The sequence below is a fragment of the Zosterops lateralis genome, assembly GCF_965231275.1.
Source record: "Zosterops lateralis genome assembly, chromosome: 4".
Classification (NCBI taxonomy): Eukaryota; Metazoa; Chordata; class Aves; order Passeriformes; family Zosteropidae; genus Zosterops; species Zosterops lateralis.
In genome coordinates, this window is record NC_139765.1 from 55,866,961 (window position 1) to 55,887,094 (window position 20,134).

Genomic DNA, 20,134 nt, shown 5'->3' on the forward strand with positions numbered 1-20,134 from the left:
TTTTTCTCTTGAGTTTGCTTACTTTTAGCTCTCAGTTTCCTCTTTAGATGATTATAGGTGGCATCTAGTGATGCTGCCATTCTCCTGACTCCCTCTGTGTATGAGTATGCTATCACTTAAATAAATTCCTGCCTAAAATTTATAACTGATGTTTGCTCTTCTGCCCCATAGATTTTTTTGGCATAATTTCTCTGTTCTTCAGTTATTTTTTTAATTAATTGGTTCTTCTTCATAGTTATCTTTGTTCAGCTGCTTAGGATTCCATAAGATCCTACATTCTTTTGCCTTTGTTTGCAGAGAACATCTACATTTAAACATACTCAGCCTTCTGTTTCTCATTTTTTGCCTCTTACTGGTGTCAGCAGTGTAATGCATGTTTTCCCTGGTCACTTTCCTAATAATTGCTTTGATTGCTTCTTGATCTGGGAACTCCTCTGCAGCTTAAACTTTTCTGATTAGTCTCAATATGCAGGTGGTCCTAAATCATGTAAATACTGTGCAAATTTGTCTCTAATGGGTACTCTGCATAGAGGGACAGGAAAAAACTCAATACTTCTTCCAGCCCCTTTCTTCCCCTCCACCCTGACCCCACCAACTTGTTTTGGTAATAATTATTTTATTGTGGTTATTTTGGCACTCATCATTCTATCCCTGTTGTGCCTCTTTTAGTCTTGAACCCTTGTTTGTGATTTTCATTCATTTGCAGGGTGTGTGTCACTTTCAGTCTGTGCTACCATTGTCTGTGCCCTATGGATTTTCATATTTGTTTTGTCTTCTTCCCCACTTGTATCTGGAGGACTTGCAAAGCTTTCTTTTAAAAATACCCTCTTAAAACTTCCTCTGATCTATATTAAAACTGATAATGGTTAGACTGCTGCTTTTCATGCTATTATCATACTGTCTGTGTCCTTGTACTGACTATTCACATTTTATTTCAGTGTGTGCGCTCAATACAATAGGGCTCTAGTTTAGAGTCCTTTAAGAGAATGAAAATATTTCAATAGCCAATTTTACTTGTTTAAAAGAAATTTTTTTGCATATTTGACTGTCTGATTTCCTGTCAGTTTGGCATCAAATGGTCTTCAAACTAATGTTTTTAAACCAAAGGAGGGCTTCTGCCTTTTGCAGGATTGGTATTGCAGACTACAGTAACATATCTTAGAGATAGTCATTAATTTAGCTAAGTTTTGTTTTCCTTAATGTCTGTAACTTCAGAAGGGAGGATTACAATCAACATTTATGAAAGTGACATAAATTTAATTTATACTTTTAAAGTAAATATTTAGAATTCTTTAACTAGAAGAAGAACAGGATGTACAGGTCTTTCCATTATCACTCTTCCATACCCAGAGTTTGAAGATATTTGTGGAGCTTAAAACAGAAAAGTACCCTGAATACGGAGCTAGTGGGATTCCATACTGCAGGGTAAAAGCATGCTAAAGCAGGACTTCCTTGCCAGTTTAGCTCTCCCCGTAAAGAACAAATCGAGATGCCTGGAATGTAAGGCAAAAATCCATCATCTGAAAACTCCTTGTAACAATGGAAGGGAAAGAATGAAGAGAAACAATACAGTGTCAGGTGAATCTTCAGCTATGTCCATTGTTAGTTGCTGCTGCCTGTTCTTTAACTGCATCAGTGTTTCATGCTGGTTTTTTTCTGTTGATACTTAATCACCAAGTACCTATCACTGAATTGGAAGGAATTCTCTGTTTTATGGAAGACATTTTCTTAATGTTTCATGTTCTTTAAATATTTAAGGCAAGTAAGCACTATCTTAAAAGGTGTTTTATTGTCTTAAGATGGCAAAGCTGATCTGTGATATGAGAAGTATGGCATAGTAGCCCTGACATTTTGGGACAGACTTCTTGATTTTATTCTATATTTAACAGATTTATTTTTTACCCTTTTCTTACAGGCAGTGGCTTCCCAAATCCAAAATGGTTCCCCTTGGGATAGATGAGACCATAGACAAGTTAAAAATGATGGAAGGACGTAACTCGAGCATACGGAAAGCAGTAAGAATTGCTTTTGATCGTGCTATGAATCACCTGAGCCGAGTCCATGGAGAACCAGTCAGTGACTTCAGTGATATTGACTAACAGATTCTCTAGCAAGGCATGAAAAATACCACAGAGACTTGAACTCTACTAATGAACCTCTTTGTCTAAAAGAATGTATTGAAGATACAACCCCTTAATTGTTGATTCAGTGGCTGAGTTCTGCAAACTTGAAATAGTTGAGCAAGTCTTCTAAATCACCATTGCCATATTGATTAATTATTTTATTGTGTTGTAGATTGGAGGATTTTCCACTAAACCTGTTAAAATGTCTTGTTCATAGTGTTCATAATTGTACATAAATGTATATTCAACACTTAACTTATTCTGATTTTAGAAGTAGCTCCTTAATTCCTTTTATAATTTTTCTGGGGAGGGAATTGGTTTTTGTTTTTTCCATGCTTTTTACTTTTTATTTCTTTCTTTCTGAGGTTACCTAAGCATCATCTTCCAGCTTACGGTGTTTAGTGGATCTTAAAGCCTAATATCAAAATGGCATCAAATATATGTTTGCCTAAATCATATACAGTATGGTGCTGCTTGTATCATTTCTTCCTTGGTCTGTAGCTTCTGAAAAAGACTTCTGAATGTTTGTGTAAATTGTTGCTCTTTGCACAAAGTACCACATATTTAAGATTGATGTAAATTTACAATTACAAATATGTATTTTAAGAAAAGAAGTTGCATTATTTTGGAGGGTACTTTGTGAGAAAGACATCAATAAAGATTATACTATGTACATCACTTGCAAATCACCAAAAACACTCCATTGTGGCCCAAAATGACTTAAAGTTGTTATTGTTTTAAACAAACCTGGCTTAAAGCCTGCAAGCACATTATTTCTTTCAAAAACCATATCCCATTTATCTCCCATTGGTTTAATTTTGTTGATATGTGTGCCTCCCTGTGTTTTATTTATTGTAGAAAATGTATTAATTTGCTTTATAATGAAAAATAAAATTGACAAATATATTGATATGCATTTTTATACAGGCACATGAGAAGACAACTTGGTTTGGGAGAAAAATGTATTGGAAATTGTATAAAATAACTCGATGGTTTGTGTGTAATTTGGTTTTTTGGTAACTTGTAATCTTTTGTTTCCAATGGAGGGGATTTATGTAACTTTTAATTTAGAACACTTTGGTAGCAATAGAAACTTTGGATACATTTTTGTATGGTACATGTGATGTATATAGAATTAGTACTTTATTTTTATTTTTAAGAAGTAAAGCATTATGTTTGGGCAGGGGGAAGAAGGAGGGTGGGTTTCCAGAACTGCATTTTTATATTAAAAAGGAAAAAAAATAAAGTCAAGATATTGATTGTTGTAGCTACTTTATTCCTACCTTCACTGAGATACTGAATTTGTAACAATGAAAATGGCAAGGTATGTTTGCAATGTGATTTATAACGGCTCCATTATTTATAAATGCACTGTGTTTGAACTCTTTTGCAGTGATATCGTAAATACTGTACCAAGTTATATAATATGAAACACCAAATAATGCATATGAGTGCACGAAGTATTTATGCCCAGCTTTTTTATAAAGGATTAGCAAATACAGCAAAACCAATACTTTTTAAATCTTTTTTTTAAAACTTCATTGAATAGCATACTTCATTGTTAAACCTGCTTGAATCTTTATTTTAAAGGGACGATTACTTTTTAAATAGTTTTTAATGTTTTTATTCTCTATTGTTTGTAATACCCCCGTAGAAGCTTGAAATAAAATTTCTTTCTCAACTGTAAATTTTGTCCTGAATTTAGCCCCTGAGATTTTGCTGCAGTGCCCATTTTCTTACTTCATGACTGAGCTGTTCCAGAGGCACTGGGCCAAGAAGCTGAACGTTCTCCTGTGGCACCCAGCATTGTCCTTACTGAGCCCTTTGTGTAGCTGAGACCAGTTGCCTGTGATGGATCCTGGTAATTAGGGATGAGTTGGCTAAATTTCACAAATGATCAAGCAAGTAGTTTGCTCAGACTTGACAGCAGACACAGCTTTAGTGAGAGCAGTGATGGCAGGTACCGTGGAAGGACCATCATTGAGGTATGCTGCTCTGATGGCCCCAACAGCCACATCATTTAGAAAAACTAAAATCTGCTTGTTTGCATTAAATGTAATGACTTCAGAGATGTGCCATATAATCATGGTCTTTTTTAAAGGGAACGGAGCCTAATTCGGGCAGTGTTGAGACAGTAGAACCACTTGTCATCATTAGGACTTAGTTGAAGATATTAAAAAAACAACATGCTGCATCAGATTTTATTTCAGGCTGGCTCCACAAAATGGACTCTGATTTTGTAAGTGTAAAACTAAATAATGATTCACAGCCTCATTTTGGTGCGCAGAGAAATGGGCTTTTTTTCTGTCTTGGACCTTGGAAAGCTGAAATACAGTTACAACAGAAGCTGGAAGATGAAGGTACTTGTGTGACAAGAATGTTGATACCTGTGAAATGTGAAGTGCCAGTGAAAAAAAAAAAGCATACAGTTGCAAAGTGATTCTTCAGAAGGCTTCCTACGTTCTCAGTTGCTTCGCACACTAACAACATTGCAAGGGGGGAAAGAGCTCATCCTTTGTAAAAAAAAAAAGAGCATTGGTTTAATTATTTTGGAATGTTTTTTAAATCACATCTTCAGGGAAAGCTCTAGTTTAAATTTTACTCAGACTTCCAAGTCTTATTTTATGACTTTTCTCTTCAGAAGTGGTTTCATCGGTTCTTGGAGAATGAAAATGTGCTGCATTCATCTTACAGGTGACTATATGCACTTAGGAGAATTATCAGCTGGAAAACTTTACTGATTAAAAGAAGCCTGCTAAGTATCCTGACAAAGCATGCTGCATCTTCTGATGAAACTGGCAGGAAGGGCTCATTTATTTTTTTGTTATGGATATGTGGTGAGAACTGTTCCAGAAATTCTTCCCAGACCTGTCTGAGAGGAGGTTGCAGCAGTGTCAATTGCTGTTCCCACACTCCCTTGTGATAAAAGTCCAGTATCATCCAGTGGCTCTTGAGATTGGGTTAAAGTTTAAAATAATTTCTCAAACTTGCCAGCCTTCAGTGTGACTTGAAATTTTAATGGATTTCGTGCCTAAGGAAAGGAGGTCTGAGCTCCAAAGCTGCTTTATTTCCAAATTCTAGGGCCTAACCAGACACAGCAGTCAGATGAATGCGTGCATGTTGGAGTGACCAGGTTCTTCTATGATGGTAATAATAACAACATAGAATGGAAATTCATATTCTAGTGGAAAGAAAAACTGGAACACCACATTCTGGTTTGCCAACTTCTTGGGAGTGTTACAGTTGTAAGTACTGGGTGTAAGTTTGCACATTCTTTGCTCAGTTCTGGTGTGATTGTTTCCTGTTAATAGAAGCATGAGACAAAACGAAAATGAAATGTGAAAATGTCTTTTCTTTGTCAAAATATGAGCAATTACATTATACATATTTAGGGGGGAAATGTGACTGCAGAATAATTTTTTTAAAAAAAAGTTTGTTACCCACCTCAGTGATTTTTTGAGGGAACGTTTGTTGTGATTTTCTGTGTTTTACACTAGAGGGAGCAATGCACACAGAGCATCAACATCCACAAAATAAGTATTCAGTTTTTCCTTTTCAAAATGCTGCTGTTAAAACTTACTGATTGTAAACAATCTTTTTTGCTTCTAATATTTCTAGTCCATTAAAGTAGCTTTCTCTGTTCTTGCTGCAAGTGGGCCGATTTGGACATGCTTAATTTTAACTAGAGCTACTACAGAGGACAAATAGCTCTGGATTTTCTGGCTCTCATGTCTAATTGTAACTTCTTACACTTTTATTTAGTTGCTGATTTTGTTTTCACAGTTGTATTTCGTAGTGTTAGCAAATGACTCAGAGGTGGGTGCTGCTGGCAGCAAATCAAGTGCAAATCAAATACATCAATTAACAGAAATACTCAATTTTGGAGGTGAAGGTTCCAGATGAGACAGTTGCTCTGTCCTGCAGCCTGACAGGGGGAGGTTGTCCTGAGGATGTGTGCAGTGGAATCAAATAAATTCATCTCAATCTTGTGATCATATGGGTAAAGGTTGTTGTCTATGTGAGAAAAAACTTTTTCACCCCCGCTATATCTGTAACAAAAAATACAGAAGTGAAATGTAAATGGAGGAGACATTTACTGTACACATCCAGCTTAGCACCTTTGCCTTACCTTGTTTAGATTTTTGTTTGACATTATTCAGTTGCTATGGCTTACCTGTTTTATCAGTCCTTCCTTGAAAGATTTATTTCCTCTAAAACTTCTAATGTAGAAAAAGAGTAAATTCAAGGTAATGAAAGTTCAGAAAATAATATTTTGGAATAGCACAAAGTTAAAAAACTTTTTTTAAATTTTTGGGAGTTGTTATTTGATAGGAAATTTATGTAAATTTATTTTCACCTGCCTACTTATTCAACATTTATTAGCTGTGCACAGAAACTGCTATCAAATCTCTGATGGCCAGGAAGGAAACTACAGGATCTCAGCAGTTGTGCTTTAACACTGTTCAGGATCTTTTTCAGTTGTTTCCATATGTTAAACTACCAGTGCAGGGATTACAGTCACCGCATTCTATTTTCTGTTTATACTACATGGAGAGAAGCAACAGAATAAGACTTTTATTTTTCTTCTCATAATTTAAAATATTCTTTACATTTTTAAAATTAATCCCCATAATATCAGATATCTTCTCATCACGCTACTGCTCTGCTGCCTTTGTGCTGCTCTGCTGCCTTTTTATTTTCACAGTTCCTCCAAGCTCAGCTCATTTTTTGATCATTTTGATCTGTTTTGAAGCCTTCACTGCAGCAAGCCAGCACTGTCAGCAAACCAGGGAGTTCTCTGCGTACTGGGTTAAAGTGACTGGAGTCTGGCTGTGCAAAGAGGTCTAGGGTAATGTGAATAGTTTCCATGTCCAGTCTTTGGTTGCTCTTCTTTATATGAAATTTTATGTATTGATACCTACTTTTCTCATCTCTGCTATTAAACTGCATTTTTGGTCGTGTCTCGGCTGCCTGGAGCTGTTCTCCACCATGAAGGACTTCACATTGTGAATTCCAGGGAGATGTCACTGTATTCTCTGTTCAACTTCCCTGGCAACAGTCCCAAGTAGGTTTAGCCTAAAAAGATGTGTTAGGAAAGCTCACACATCTCCTTCTCCTGTGGTCAGTTACTGGGTCCTTCACTCCTCCATACTTGGCTCTGTGAGGAGACATTTACTGTCTACATCCAATTCATGAGGATAGGAATTTTCATATCCTTATTTAAAACAAAACAAAACAAAACAAAACAACAACAACAACAACAACAACAACAACAAAAAAAAAAAAAAAAAAAAAAAAAAAAAAAAAAAAAAAAAAAAAAAAAAAAAAAAAAAAAAAAAAAAACACCACCACAGAAAAATCTTATCTAAATCCATGGAAAGTACAAAGAGGACAAAGGAGAATCTACACTTGTAATTTTAATGGGAAAATGGAGTTGCTAACAGATGGTGCAAAGATGATAAAGGATTGGAGTTGTTTTGATTAAGTTTTAGGGCTTTGTCACTTTTCAGGATTGTGACACTACCTTTTTTTAAACTCCTAGTCCTTGTTAAAAAACATTGATTATACCCTCCTTTTGTAATTTTGCTTTAAGGCCATGGAGACTTGATGCTCATGCTCAAGTAGATGGAGAACCACAGAAACATGAGTAATTTTTGTCAATAATCAATAGGGAACTATTGAAAAACATCAGCAATTTTTTTACCATGAAACTTGTAGGATTTTGGGACTTTGAAGATTGTCTAATTTTTCAGTGTGCAGACTTCACAAAGGTATTGTAATACTTTAAATTACTTTAGTTGTAGGAAAACCAATAGTCTTCTTTTCTTAGGAGTTATTTAAGAAATAATTTATGATTAAGGTGTCCATAAAGTATTGCTGCTTAAAGTTTTCTGTTTAGCATTTCTGTAAGGAAAACTTTATAAGGAAACCATTTGATAAGGAAAATAATAAAATTATCTTAATAAAAAATAACCATAAAACTTAATGTAACAGCTATAACATAGATACAATATTTAATAACGTTAAAATAATGAAGATAGTAACATTTTATGTTGTAGAACAATGAGATCCACTTTGTTTACCACAAGGTTTTCTTTTCTAATAATTTTGGGGTTTAATACTGCTTTAATAGAAGTGTGTTGTTCCTCAGCTGTTCCTCTTTCACTGAGAATGACTGACAGGAAACCAATACTCGTTAGGAAGCACAAAACAGAAAACACAAGATGTTACACAGACGGGAGCAGACCTTTGGACAATCCCCATCCAGGTGATCAGTGCATCAGGGCTTCCCCTCCATGAACCACACAGTGCAGGAACTCATGGGCAGAGCAAGCAAACAAGCTTCCTGCATGGATTTGACATGTGGCCATTGAAGCAGTGAGTTAGAGACAACTGGGCATTAAAAAAACACCAAAAAACTTAATAATTTTGTGTCAGGAACGGTGCAATAGCAGGTTGTTGTCCTTGATGGCCCCTTCCATGCTGTGTTTTTAATTCTTAAGTGTTAAGCTGCCTCATGTCAGGTAAATAGGACTTTTTACCTAATTTTCTTAAGTCTAATTTTCCTATGAATTATTTTCCTTTCTCTCACCCCAATTCATATGTTAAAATAAAGTCGGAATAAGTAATCAGAATTAATGGTTGCCAGGATGAGAGAAGCAAACATGCTCTGGTTTTTTTGCTCTCCTTTTAATTTACTTACTCTCACTCTGCTTATTATTTACATCATGATATTTTGCATTGTTGTGGTGGTGTTTATACAAGCCACGTCATTAAGAGATTAAAAAAAATTAGTTTATATAAAGATAATGATGTTTTGTGTAAATAAAATGTGTCATCCAATATTGTAATTTTTTTGTGGTTTTCAGAAGACCTTCTGGAATGGAGTGAAAAATACTTCTCATTAAAATAAAGAGTAAGAGAGAATTGTTAGCAGCTAAGAGAAGTTACTGAATTATTTGATTTTTCAGAGACTATACCTGTCAACCAGAAAATACAAGGGAAAAAGTAAAGAAAACTGAAGAGGTAAAGAACTGACGACCGTAAAATAGTTTTTATTTTAAAAGTCCTAATTTCTAGGCAAGGAAAAGGAGGCTGCATAGAAAATGAGAGCAGGATTCTCATTTTAGACTTTGAATAATAAAAAAAATAAGGTCAAAGACAGTAACAGCAGCAGATAGTCACATGACACCTCCTCCAGAGCCTTGTATGCCAGAGACTGTTGATGCTGCTTATTACTGCAATTGTTCAAAGTGTCTGTCAAGTCTCCCATGCTTCATATACGCTGTTCATAAAAATAAACCATTAGCATTTTAACACCTCAGCAATAAAAAGTTTTAGTTTTGAAAACTCTGGTCTTATTTTTTATTTAGCATTCAGTAGTTTCATTAATCTTGGTTAGTGTGACACTGTCTTTTGTGTCCAAGGTTACTAGAGTTGACAGTGATGTATTCAGTCAGGTTAGGTATAGCTAATGAACTACACAAGTCTGTTTTATTACCTGTCTTTCTAAAAATTACTTTTGGGGACAGCCTGAAGTTCGTATTAGCTTTTGTATTCAAAAGTCTCGTTAATGTCAGCTATATGTGTACAATTACCAGCTAAAGAACAAACAGCCTTGAAAGTGAGAACATGGTTGCAAAGCTGAAGCTGAGCCTGTTTAGTTGTTGCATTTGCAGCAAGAGAACACAGGAAACCTTTGCAGTAGATATTGGTCCTCTCAAGCACACATAATTAAATTACCACTTTCTTTTCTGATATTCATGGGATCTACTATAAAAGAAAACCACAGACTGTTTGGCTGTAAGTTTAGACAACTGCTTAATGATTAATTTGATTATAAACAAGAGGGAAAACAGTTCCAGAGCAAGACAAAAGCTTACATGGCTTAGTGCTGCTGCTGCTGCTACCATTAAAATAATTTAGGTAAAACTCCCATTTTACCTAAATTGAGGTGGAAATTGAGTGAATTGTCCAAGGACAGTAGAAATTCATATTGTCCATGGCCACAGAGAAAGCTTGGGACAGAACTAGGGATCAAACTGAACACATTTCTGCCTCAATGACAAAATTATGTCTTCTTTTTTAATCAGTTGGTAGATTTGGAATTTAATCAGCTGCTCAGTGAATTTCTTTAGACAAGGAGTGTGTTGGGCTGGCCCCAGCCAGCCACAGAGCACCTTCAGAGCTACTCCCTCATTCCCCGTGGGATGTGGGAGTGCAGAGGAGGAGAAAAAAGCAAACAAACTTCTGGGTAAAGATTAAACAGTTCAACAAGTGAGCATGGAATATACCTTTGAGCAGTTCAGGTCAAGAGTTGTGGCTGTGTTTCCTCCCAGACTCCTTCACTCTCCTGGCAGAGTGAAAACCAGAAGGACTTGGTGCTGTACAAACACTGCTAAGCAGGACCCAAAACACTGACATGTGATCGACAGAGTTCAGTCACAAATCCAGAACATGGCACAACATCAGCTGCTGTGACATTCCAGCCAGACCCAGTACAAAAGTTTAAGATTTTTTCAATTTGCTTTCATTTTGCATCAGCATCAGGTCTTGTTATAGTAAATTTTTGATTTTTAAGGCAGAAACCTTCTAGCCTCTTGTTTGGATAGTCAACAGTGCTGTAGGCAGAGCAATCCTATGGGATACGGGACACTCAGATAGATTCCCATTTAATCCTGTGGACACTGAACTTGGGCTGCTGTTACCCCAACCAGTCATCCATTCTGTAAATAGGAACACTTATAAAAAAAGCCTTGTTGAAATGAAGGTGCTTCAATGAAAACCAAAATTGTAACAACCAGTTTAATAATTATATCAAAAAGTTTTGCTTCAGTATATTTATTTATCTTGGTCTCTACCCATAAATCTTGATTTTACCTAATTTTTACTCCTGTGTTGCAGATGTGAAACACAATATAATACAAAACTTTGTCTTATAAACCAGATATTAATTGTTCTTAATCTATTTACTGCTATTTGACTGCTGGTACCAGTCATTCCCAGTATCCAATCTATATGGGTATGCCATGACAGTATTGAAATAAATAGAAGTTCTACTGTGCATCCTGGGAATGCATTTGGGGACTTCCAAAGCAAATAGTGTGTGTAGTTAAAGAGCTTAAATTCATCTGTAATGTCTTTAAAGTTATGGGGTTTTACCAGTCTCTGCCTAATTTAGAAACTCCATTTCCATTTTTTTATGTGCTGATAAAAATATGAATGTTTTAACGTTTTATGTAAGTTAATTTCATACTGCTAGATCTCTAGGCAAATAAGATGACAGATTGTTAAGTATTATTCCCTAAATACATGTTAAAGTAGTAAAAAGAGAAAAAAAAAATCCTTATTTTGTGAAAGTGGAGGCACTGAGTTTTAATCAAATGATAGCACAAAATTAGCACAGTGGTCATTAAGGGATTTGAGTACTTCATTCTGATAGATGAGCTGCTTATTTAGTACAAATATACTACAAAGAGATAGGAGAAGTATGTTAAGCATAATTTTTCTTGTGAATAACTTTTCTTATTAAGACCAGCTTATTGTAAAACACAGTAAAATTACAAACTGTTCTTCTATATTTCACAAACATAAATTATTTTCACTAAATGAGTACAACCTTAGTTTTCCCTCAGAAGCAAAATATAGATACCTTAATGGGCTGAATTTTCCCCAAACTTAAGGCTTGGGCTGAAATTCATCTATCATCAATGAAAAATTACAGCCACTGACCAAAATTTTGGCAACAAAAATCTAAACTTGACTCTCTTACTCAGTTAATGTTGCTTGTTTACTTGTTTATGTTTTGTTGCTCACCCTCTCTCTGCTCATCCCTTATAATTTCTGATAATCTTTCCCAAGGGTGGAACTGTAAAAGTAACTGCCTGGAGGGAGAGATGAAGAGGACATGGCCCTGCTTTCCATTTTCTCTGTCTTGCTTCATCTTTCAGATTTCTCAGAGGCCTGTTTTTAACAGTCATGATCAGGTTTCCCTTTAGCTGATTTTCTTTCTTCTCCTCTGCTGTGAGAGGGGAAACAAAATTGTTAACTCTAAAGGAGATGAACAAACTGAGCATATCTACAGCATGGGGCTTTTACCATTGCACAATGTGAGATTAAGAGGGTGCACAAGAACCAGCTTATCTGGATCCTGCTCTCTTTACCCAAATAGGCCTGCTGAAGTCAGCAGGTTGAATTTTGGACAACTAACATTTACAATTGCATGACAATGCATATCCAAAATGAATTTTTAAATTAGCTTGCTTGGTTGGATTTCTTTTATTACCTATTTCAAAGCAATATATATTACAGACAAATACAAGTCTGCAAAGGTGCTGATTTCCAGACAATATTCTGCAACTAGTAGTTCAAACAGAAGAAATATACACAAATAATGTAAAGGTAGTTAAAACAGTTTATTCTTCAGTAAATATGCCTGCATTCTGTAGAGTAAAACTGATTTGTGTCTAATTTTTTTTGGTAAATTGATGTTTTTTAGATAAAACCATCTTGTATTAAGGAACGTTTGTATAAAATATAATATAATACAAAAAATCAGTCCTTTCACTCAATTTATTACTATTTGCCATGGTTTGATTCATGCAGTCCACAAATGAGAGGGAGTTTGCTGTGTCCTTCAACTGTAACTGAAGTCACAGAGTTGACTTACTGCTAGTGATGTCTCCAGGATAATGTACACAATAGCAATATCAGTAGGCCTTTGGCAGAGAAATATTGTAATGTTCTAAGACTAAATTATGAAAGTTAACTATTTAGAAGGTCATGGGAATCTCTAGGGTGGGACATAATTAAATCCTGACTTGTTCCCAGAGGAAGAATTGCTGGCAAATGATAAATCTAGGGCATTAAGCTTTAAACAACTTTTCAGTTTTAAAAAGTTTGTTTTATCAAAAAACTTGCTGAATCCCATGCTTGCATGAAATAGAGAAATTTTGACACTGGCTTTGAAAATTAATGTTCTGGGGCCTATTTAATCCATTGGATTGGACTGGAGTGGCAAGGTCTTAGTAGCAGAGGGGCTAGAGAGGTACCTCCTGTGAGGAGATTACAGAAGGTTCTCCCATGTCTAACGAAGCCAATGTCCTCTGGTTCCAAGACAGATCTGGTGCTGGCCAAGGCTGAGCCCACCAGTGATGGTGGTGGTGGTACCTCTGGGATAAGATTTAAGGGGGGGAAAATTGCTGCACAACAGCTGGAAAGAGGAGTGTGGATGTGTGAAAGAGCCCTGCAGTACAAAAGGAGTGGGAGGAGGTGCCCCAGGCAGTGGAGCTGGGATTCCCCTGCAGCCCGTGGTGGCCATGGTGAGACAGCTGTGCCCCAGCAGCCCCTGGAGTCCATTGGGATGCAGAAATCCACCTGCAGCCCCTGGAGGAGACTGGTGCCAGGGAAGGTGGAGGTTGTGATCCTGTGGGAAGCCCATACTGGAGCAGGGTCCTGGCAGTACCTGTGGTCTCACAGGAGAGGGGCCCAGGCTGGATGGAGCATGTTTGGTGGCAGGACTTGTGACCCTACGGAGGATCTATGCTGGAGCACTGCAGGGAGGAGTCTCCCAGGGGTGGGACCCTCTGCTGGAGCAGGGGAAGAGTGTGAGGAGTCCCCAGTCTGAGGAGGAAGGAGTGACAGGGACAATGTAGGATGAATTCACATGACAGCCCCCATTCCCCATCCCCCTGTGCTGCTGGTGGGGAGAAAGCAGAGAAATAGGGAACTAGGGAGTGAAATTGAGCCTGGGAAGAATGGAAGGATGGGAAAGTATTTTAAGATTTTATTTCTTCTGATCCTCCTTGGATTTGATTGACAATAAATTAAGCTGAGTCTGTTTTGCCTGGCATCTTCTGATCAAACAGCTGAGTAATCTCTCCCTGTAACTGCTGAGTGATATCTCCCTGTCTTTATCTCAACCCAGGAACCTCTTTTACATTTTCTCTCCCCTGTCCATTTGTGGCGGGGAGTGTAAGAGTGGCTTGAGTGCCCAGTCAGATCAGAGTCTCACACCTATGTCTTGGTTTGGATAGACAGGTATCTGCCAAGGAATATTGGAGTGTCCCTTGGCATGTAAGACTCCCTCCCCCTTTTCAAATTATTATAAATTTGCAATTAAAAGGCTGACAGACAAAGATTTTGGGAATAGGTATAGCAGTTCTTTACTAGGGATATTAAAAATACAAATATTTTGGTACAAAAGAATAAGCAAACAAACAAGAAATCCTAGAAAAGCCTGACAAAGTCAGAAATACAACCTGACGCCCTGTTAGTCAGGGCATTGGAAGCAGTCCAAAGTCAGCCCTCCCTGAGTGGCAGATGTGGGCCTATTGGAAGCAGAGATGATGGTCTTGTGGAGCCAGGGGTCCTGAAATGGATCTGGTCTTCCTTTGGGAGTCCCGTGGGAAACACTTGAGTGCCTGGTGACACCTGTGGCTCCTTTTTATCTAGCTGGAAATGATTGCTCTTCTGCTTTCTAGCAGAGCATCTCACAATAGGGTGATGAAATGTATCATGCCATTGGTGGTCTTTGATGGTGTGTTAACAAAAGATATTCCCAGGGGATAGTGAAAGACTGAGCAGAAATAAGAGATAATGTCCCACCCGTTTTTTAACAGCTGGCTTGTTATCAAGGAAGGCAGTTACTCTCTTCCTTCTGGAGTTACAACAGATAAGAAAAACCTTTGGCTAGCTTTTTGTTTTGGTCAAGTACCCTTAAGTATCCAACATCTAGTCTCTTTGGTAACTCATGGGGAAAAACTTCATTAAAGTAAAAAAGGAGCAAACCTAACCCCCAACAGTATTCACTGAATGAGCACATGAGCACAAGTCTACCCATGGAAGGATTAGAGTCTAATGCTTTAAGCTGCTACACTTTAAATGTAGAACTGAAATGTACTGCTGGATCACTCCAGGTGCAGAATTAGTATAATTTGGAAAAGTAATTTGGACCTTTTTATTTATGTTTTCCAGATTTTATTTTGTTTAGGCCATTTGCAGAGTGTAATTATTTCCCACTGTCTACAACCTGACCAGCCAGAACTAACTTCTTACTTTTCCTCATTCTGAGGGCTGCTGTTTCTGCATGCTAATTCATCACTACCTGTCCAATATATCAAAATGCATTTGCTGGTTTCTTCTAAAATTTCCTGAGAGTATTGAGTGACTTTCCATTAAATCAGTATTTACTGGACTGATGAGCTGTAGATCCATCTGTCTGGAGTATATGTGACCCACACAGCACAATTTGGAGGGATCTGATGCTAAAGCAGATATTTCAAGGTAGTTGCTCTTCCACTGCTAATGAAGACTTTAAAGTGACAACAGATCTCAAAGGCTGAGTGGTGACTGTTTTATCAGTTTCAAAATAGTACAGCTTTGCTTTCATATTTAAATAGTCAGTTGGAATCACGAGGCTATAGAACTAGGCAGAGTAAAAAGGATTCCTATTTCAAAGGGAACAGAACAAGCAACAATTTCAGGTATTTTGAGAGTATATGCCAAATGAATCTACATATATCCTTTTTTTGCAATTATTTGCAGCTCTGTTGTTGAGTCTGAAGTAAAGACATAAAAAGTTCACTGAGGTCTAGGAATAAGAAACAGTATCTAATAATTACAAAAAAAAAGTTCTGATGAATGCTACCTGTATAATTCAGTTTCTATGTGTCTGTCTATCTGTATAGGTAAACCCATATGATATAGATGGGTTTGTTATAAATAAATGGGTGGAGATAATATTAATCTCCTTAAAATGCCTTTATTAATCAGCTCTTACAATGGTTGCTCGAGGGGTTTTTGGCTGCCCGCTGCGCCATGGAGGAGGAGGGTGCTGGTCAGCTCTGCTGCAGGGAGTTGAGCAGGGCTGGAGAACCCTTCCCTCGCTGGGAGTGTTCCCAGAGATCTGAATTTCCTTTGTTTTCCTCGGGGGTCTCACTTCTGGCTTGGCACTTTTAAATTACAGCGAGTCACAGAAACTGGAAAAATCAGTTCTCCTGATACTTTAGGGTTTACATGGCTTAGTATTGGTTTTTGTGTGTTTTAATTTTATTTAGTTTTATTTTTATAAGGGGTTTCTGGTGTTAAAAGAGTCCCGAGATGCACCTCGGACTTTTAATTTGCATGTACAGGGTTGCCTCCTGGGCACAGGGGCTGGAGACTCTAACGACCGCTTGGCAGTTTTACAACAGTGATGGCGTCTCGGGGGTCTCGCACCGCCTCACAGCGGTGGCAGCGACGTGGGGGTCCGGGCTGGGGCGGGCGGCTTCGCGGGCCCTGGGATCCCCCACACCAGGCTCGGGCCAAGGATGGGGCCGGCCACACTGCGCTGGGAAGCCCGAGGCAGAATCTCGACGGTGGTGGCCGCGGGCGGCCAGGGTCCCCGCGGTGGGCAGCGCTGGGCCCAGGCTGGGACTGCGGGGGCGCTGGGAGGAGCAGCCGGTTTTCTTTCCCTCCCGGCCCTGGTGGCGGCAGTGGGTGGGGGCCGGGGCTGCCCTTCCCTTCTCTGGTTTAGGCGGCGGCAGTGCCGGCTGCTTCTTTGAAGAGAGCGGGCGAGCCCGCTCTCTAGGTTCATTTTTAAGGTGGTCTGAGGTTTGGGGGGTGCAGACTCTTTCTTTCAGGGCGGCAGGCAGTTTACTTTGGGGTCTGGGGGAGGGGCCTGCGGGTGGTTTCTAAGCGACCAGGCAACTCCCCCTTCACTGCCCCTCCCCCCTCCCCGGGGGGGGGGGCACGGAGGTGGCTTTTTACTGTTACATTACAAAATAAACATTTAAGATATTAATACACTTATTACATGACAATTAAAGGTTTCAATTTTCCAAATTTCATTTCTTTCAGGTTCACACAGGGACTTTTCATTCATTCTTGTATGAATTTTTTCCTTGGATGGCAGGGACAAGGAACTCTGCACACCTGAGATGCTCTAGAAACACATGGCTTTATTATTACAGGGGTCGTGGGTAAAGAGGGCTTTGCCTTCAGCCACCAGCCTGGGCTGGAGCAAAGCCCTAAAGAGAGAATGGGGAGAGAGAGAGATAGAAGAGAGCTAAGGGGTAAAAATGAGGCAGGAGCAGGGGAAAACATGGGGAGAAAGCAGGAGCAAGGGAGGTGAGAGAGAGGAGAGGAGATGGGCCAAGAGAGGTAAGGGAAGAAGGGTGAGAGGAGCGGAGGAGAAAGGAGAAGAGAGGACAAGAGCAGGGAGGAGAGTGGGGAAGAGCGGGGAAGAGAGGACAAGTGGACAAGAGAGGACAAGAGAGGACAAGAGAGGACAAGAGAGAACAAGAGAGCGATCCTCTTGTTACAATACAATATATCCTTTTTTCTGTTGAATATTCTAATTCACATTGACCAACCGGGCGTGAGATACAAAACCTACAAACTTTGCATGCAGCCTATAAGAACGACTGCATTACCATGTCATTTTACTCTCTATAGACTTCTTATGCATTTGTTCCTGGATGTCTTTGCCAAGGTGGAAAGGCAACATTCTTGTCCTTTTGTCAGCTTAATCACCGTCTTTCTGCCTGCCAGGCTTACATCTCGAAACTGGCTTTCATTTCTATTTCACTTACAGGTTTTGTATCTGCAGTATTTTTTATCATGCAGTCATATTCATAAGTCCTTCCTGTCCCATCTTTCTCAACAATTCTGAGTGCTCTTTATGTTGCACAGACGTCTGAAGTGGATCAAAGCTCACAAATGGTTCAGACAATCTCTAGCCATGACCCAAGACCCCTAAAGAGGCCAAAGCACTGCTTCTGTTGCCCATCCTCCTCATATATTGATATAAAAAAGGGGTGTTGTAAGACATAAAGCTATAGAGAAAAGCCAGCAAGGAATAGTTTAAATTTAGTTGTTTTAAGTTCTACTACCAGTTTTGCTTACACCTGACAAATATTGCAGCTTTTTGACACTACTGGTCTGGATGATGGCCATGTCCTTCTCTAGCAATGTGATAAGTCTGACTGCAGGGTTCAGGCTTATATAAATGAGGTTTGCAGAAAAAGAGACCATACATGCTTAGCACATACATTTTTAATAACAACTGGATGAGAAACATCTGAAGATCATTTTCTCCTCACAAGGTTACTCTTCTGGTCAGTTCTTTCTCATTTCTTTCTTGCTCTTAATTCTCCTAATAGTAGCAACTGGAAAAGGCAAAGCACCATCAGCCCTGCTGTCTTCATCCTTTGGGAGGTTTCATACAGTGTGAAGCTGTCTCTGTGCTCAGACAACGGGACTGATTCCATTTTCAACAGAAAGAGGACTATCTGATAGTCCAGCCTTCTGGTGGTCCTTAATTCTGAGAAGCTAAAAGTGAGCCCACAACATATAAAAAGTAGAATTAAAAAAATAGAAAAAGACCTTTTTTTCCTTTTTTTTCTGCACCAACTTTTGTGTAGAAGAAAAAACAGGTTTCAATTGCTGTCAAGATGTTTTAGGTTTGACATTAGGAAAAAAGTTCCCTAATACTGATACTTTCACGACTCAGGTTTAGATGGCTGACAGATTTTGTGGAGTTCTAATTTTCTATCTTAGCAGAGTAATTAATTAAACTATTTTAGGGCACTGGGTTTTTTTCTTATCTTTTTTTTTTTTTTTTTGGCATAATAATATTTCATTCCTCTTTTTCTGCAAATGTCATTGTGGTTCAAACTTTTACATCTGATGTGAACCATTTTCACTCTCCCCTTTTGCAGGCAGTTAAAAATAAAGATAGGCCATTTCTAAAGTAAAATGTTTCCAAGTGGAAAACTACAAAGGCAAACATTAAAAAAGGGCCAAGGTTTTGAAATTTTCAAATAAAAAGACAAACGGTTTTACAAGATGTAACTACCATCAATACTTCAGAAATCAGCGACAAGGGACACAGATAAGTAATTTTCTTTTTTTTTCTGGGGTTTTTGTTTGTGTTTAAAAAAGGAAAATATCAAAGTTTGATGACTCCAAATGACTCTATAAAAACTGCACTTATGCTCAGGGCATTTCACATGATCTATTAAACACAGATATGTTTTAATATGAACATTATTTTTATGTTTCTGGTGCTATCCATATTTATAACATTGATATAAGTATTTTTAACAAGTCTCATCACATTTCTTAGTATTTTAATTGTGAAATACTTAATGGCAGTGACATTTAAAATAACATTATCAATATTAATACTGAATCAATACTGAAATTAATAGAGTAGTGGAAACTCTAAGAACATCTTTATATTTTCAATGACATTGTGTAGCACTTTGTTACAATTTTAATAGGAAATAATTTCATTATTATGGGTGTGCTATCAGCTCATAAATGTACCCTGAACCGGGAAGCTGTGTGTGGTTGAAATATAAATCTTTTACCCTAGCTTGATGCTGTAATTCTTATCCTCAGTCTGATAAAAAATGTGCCTAGAAACATTTTGGAAGCTTACAGAAAGGAGAGCCAAAATGTCCTACAAATCTAGTTTAGCTGTCATCAAAATCTAATCAAACCACTTTTCTCATAGAAAGTTTCTTACATCTTAACATTTGTATCTTAAACCCCGGAGATTCCTTTATTTTCTATCAGAAATTAGCAGAATATAGTAATTTGTGGGGTTCTTCCTATGTCAGTTTTGATTTAACTTCATGTCCAAACCTTATTTTAATCCTTCCAATGAAAATGCTCATTTTAATTGCACCCAACCTTTACCCAGAGAACATTCCAGCTATGGTTTGAATAAAAACTCAAGAATACTGACAACTTTGAAGAGAATTATGTGTTTTCCCCCATGAAGGCCTGCTCTTTATGCTGCAGCTACTCTCTTTGATGGGTGATGCCACAGGGACAGTTTTGTTTTAACATAACATATTGCCTGTTAAAATAAATCTAAATGAACACAGAGGTCACACTGAGCTGGTCCCAAATGTCCCTATAGACATATGTACAGACAGGTGGTTAACGCAGCCTCCTGTCCAAAACCAGATCTGGAGGGATTTCTCCTTATTCCTGACAGATGGTCAGCTCTTCTCAGAGAA

The 20,134-nt window shown here is 38.1% G+C and overlaps 1 protein-coding gene across 4 annotated transcripts in view; it reads left to right on the forward strand.

Moving 5' to 3' along the window:
* The window catches only part of BRD1 (bromodomain containing 1), a 65,451-nt gene extending 61,676 nt beyond the window's left edge, over positions 1 to 3,775 (forward strand). For all 4 annotated transcript variants that reach the window (XM_083860008.1, XM_083860010.1, XM_083860009.1 and 1 more), the window contains one exon: positions 1,916 to 3,775. In XM_083860008.1, coding sequence (XP_083716134.1) covers positions 1,916 to 2,099 — 184 coding nt within the window. In that variant the 3' untranslated portion in view covers positions 2,100 to 3,775. The remainder of the gene's footprint in view (positions 1 to 1,915) is intronic.
* The last annotated feature ends 16,359 nt before the right edge of the window (positions 3,776 to 20,134 follow it).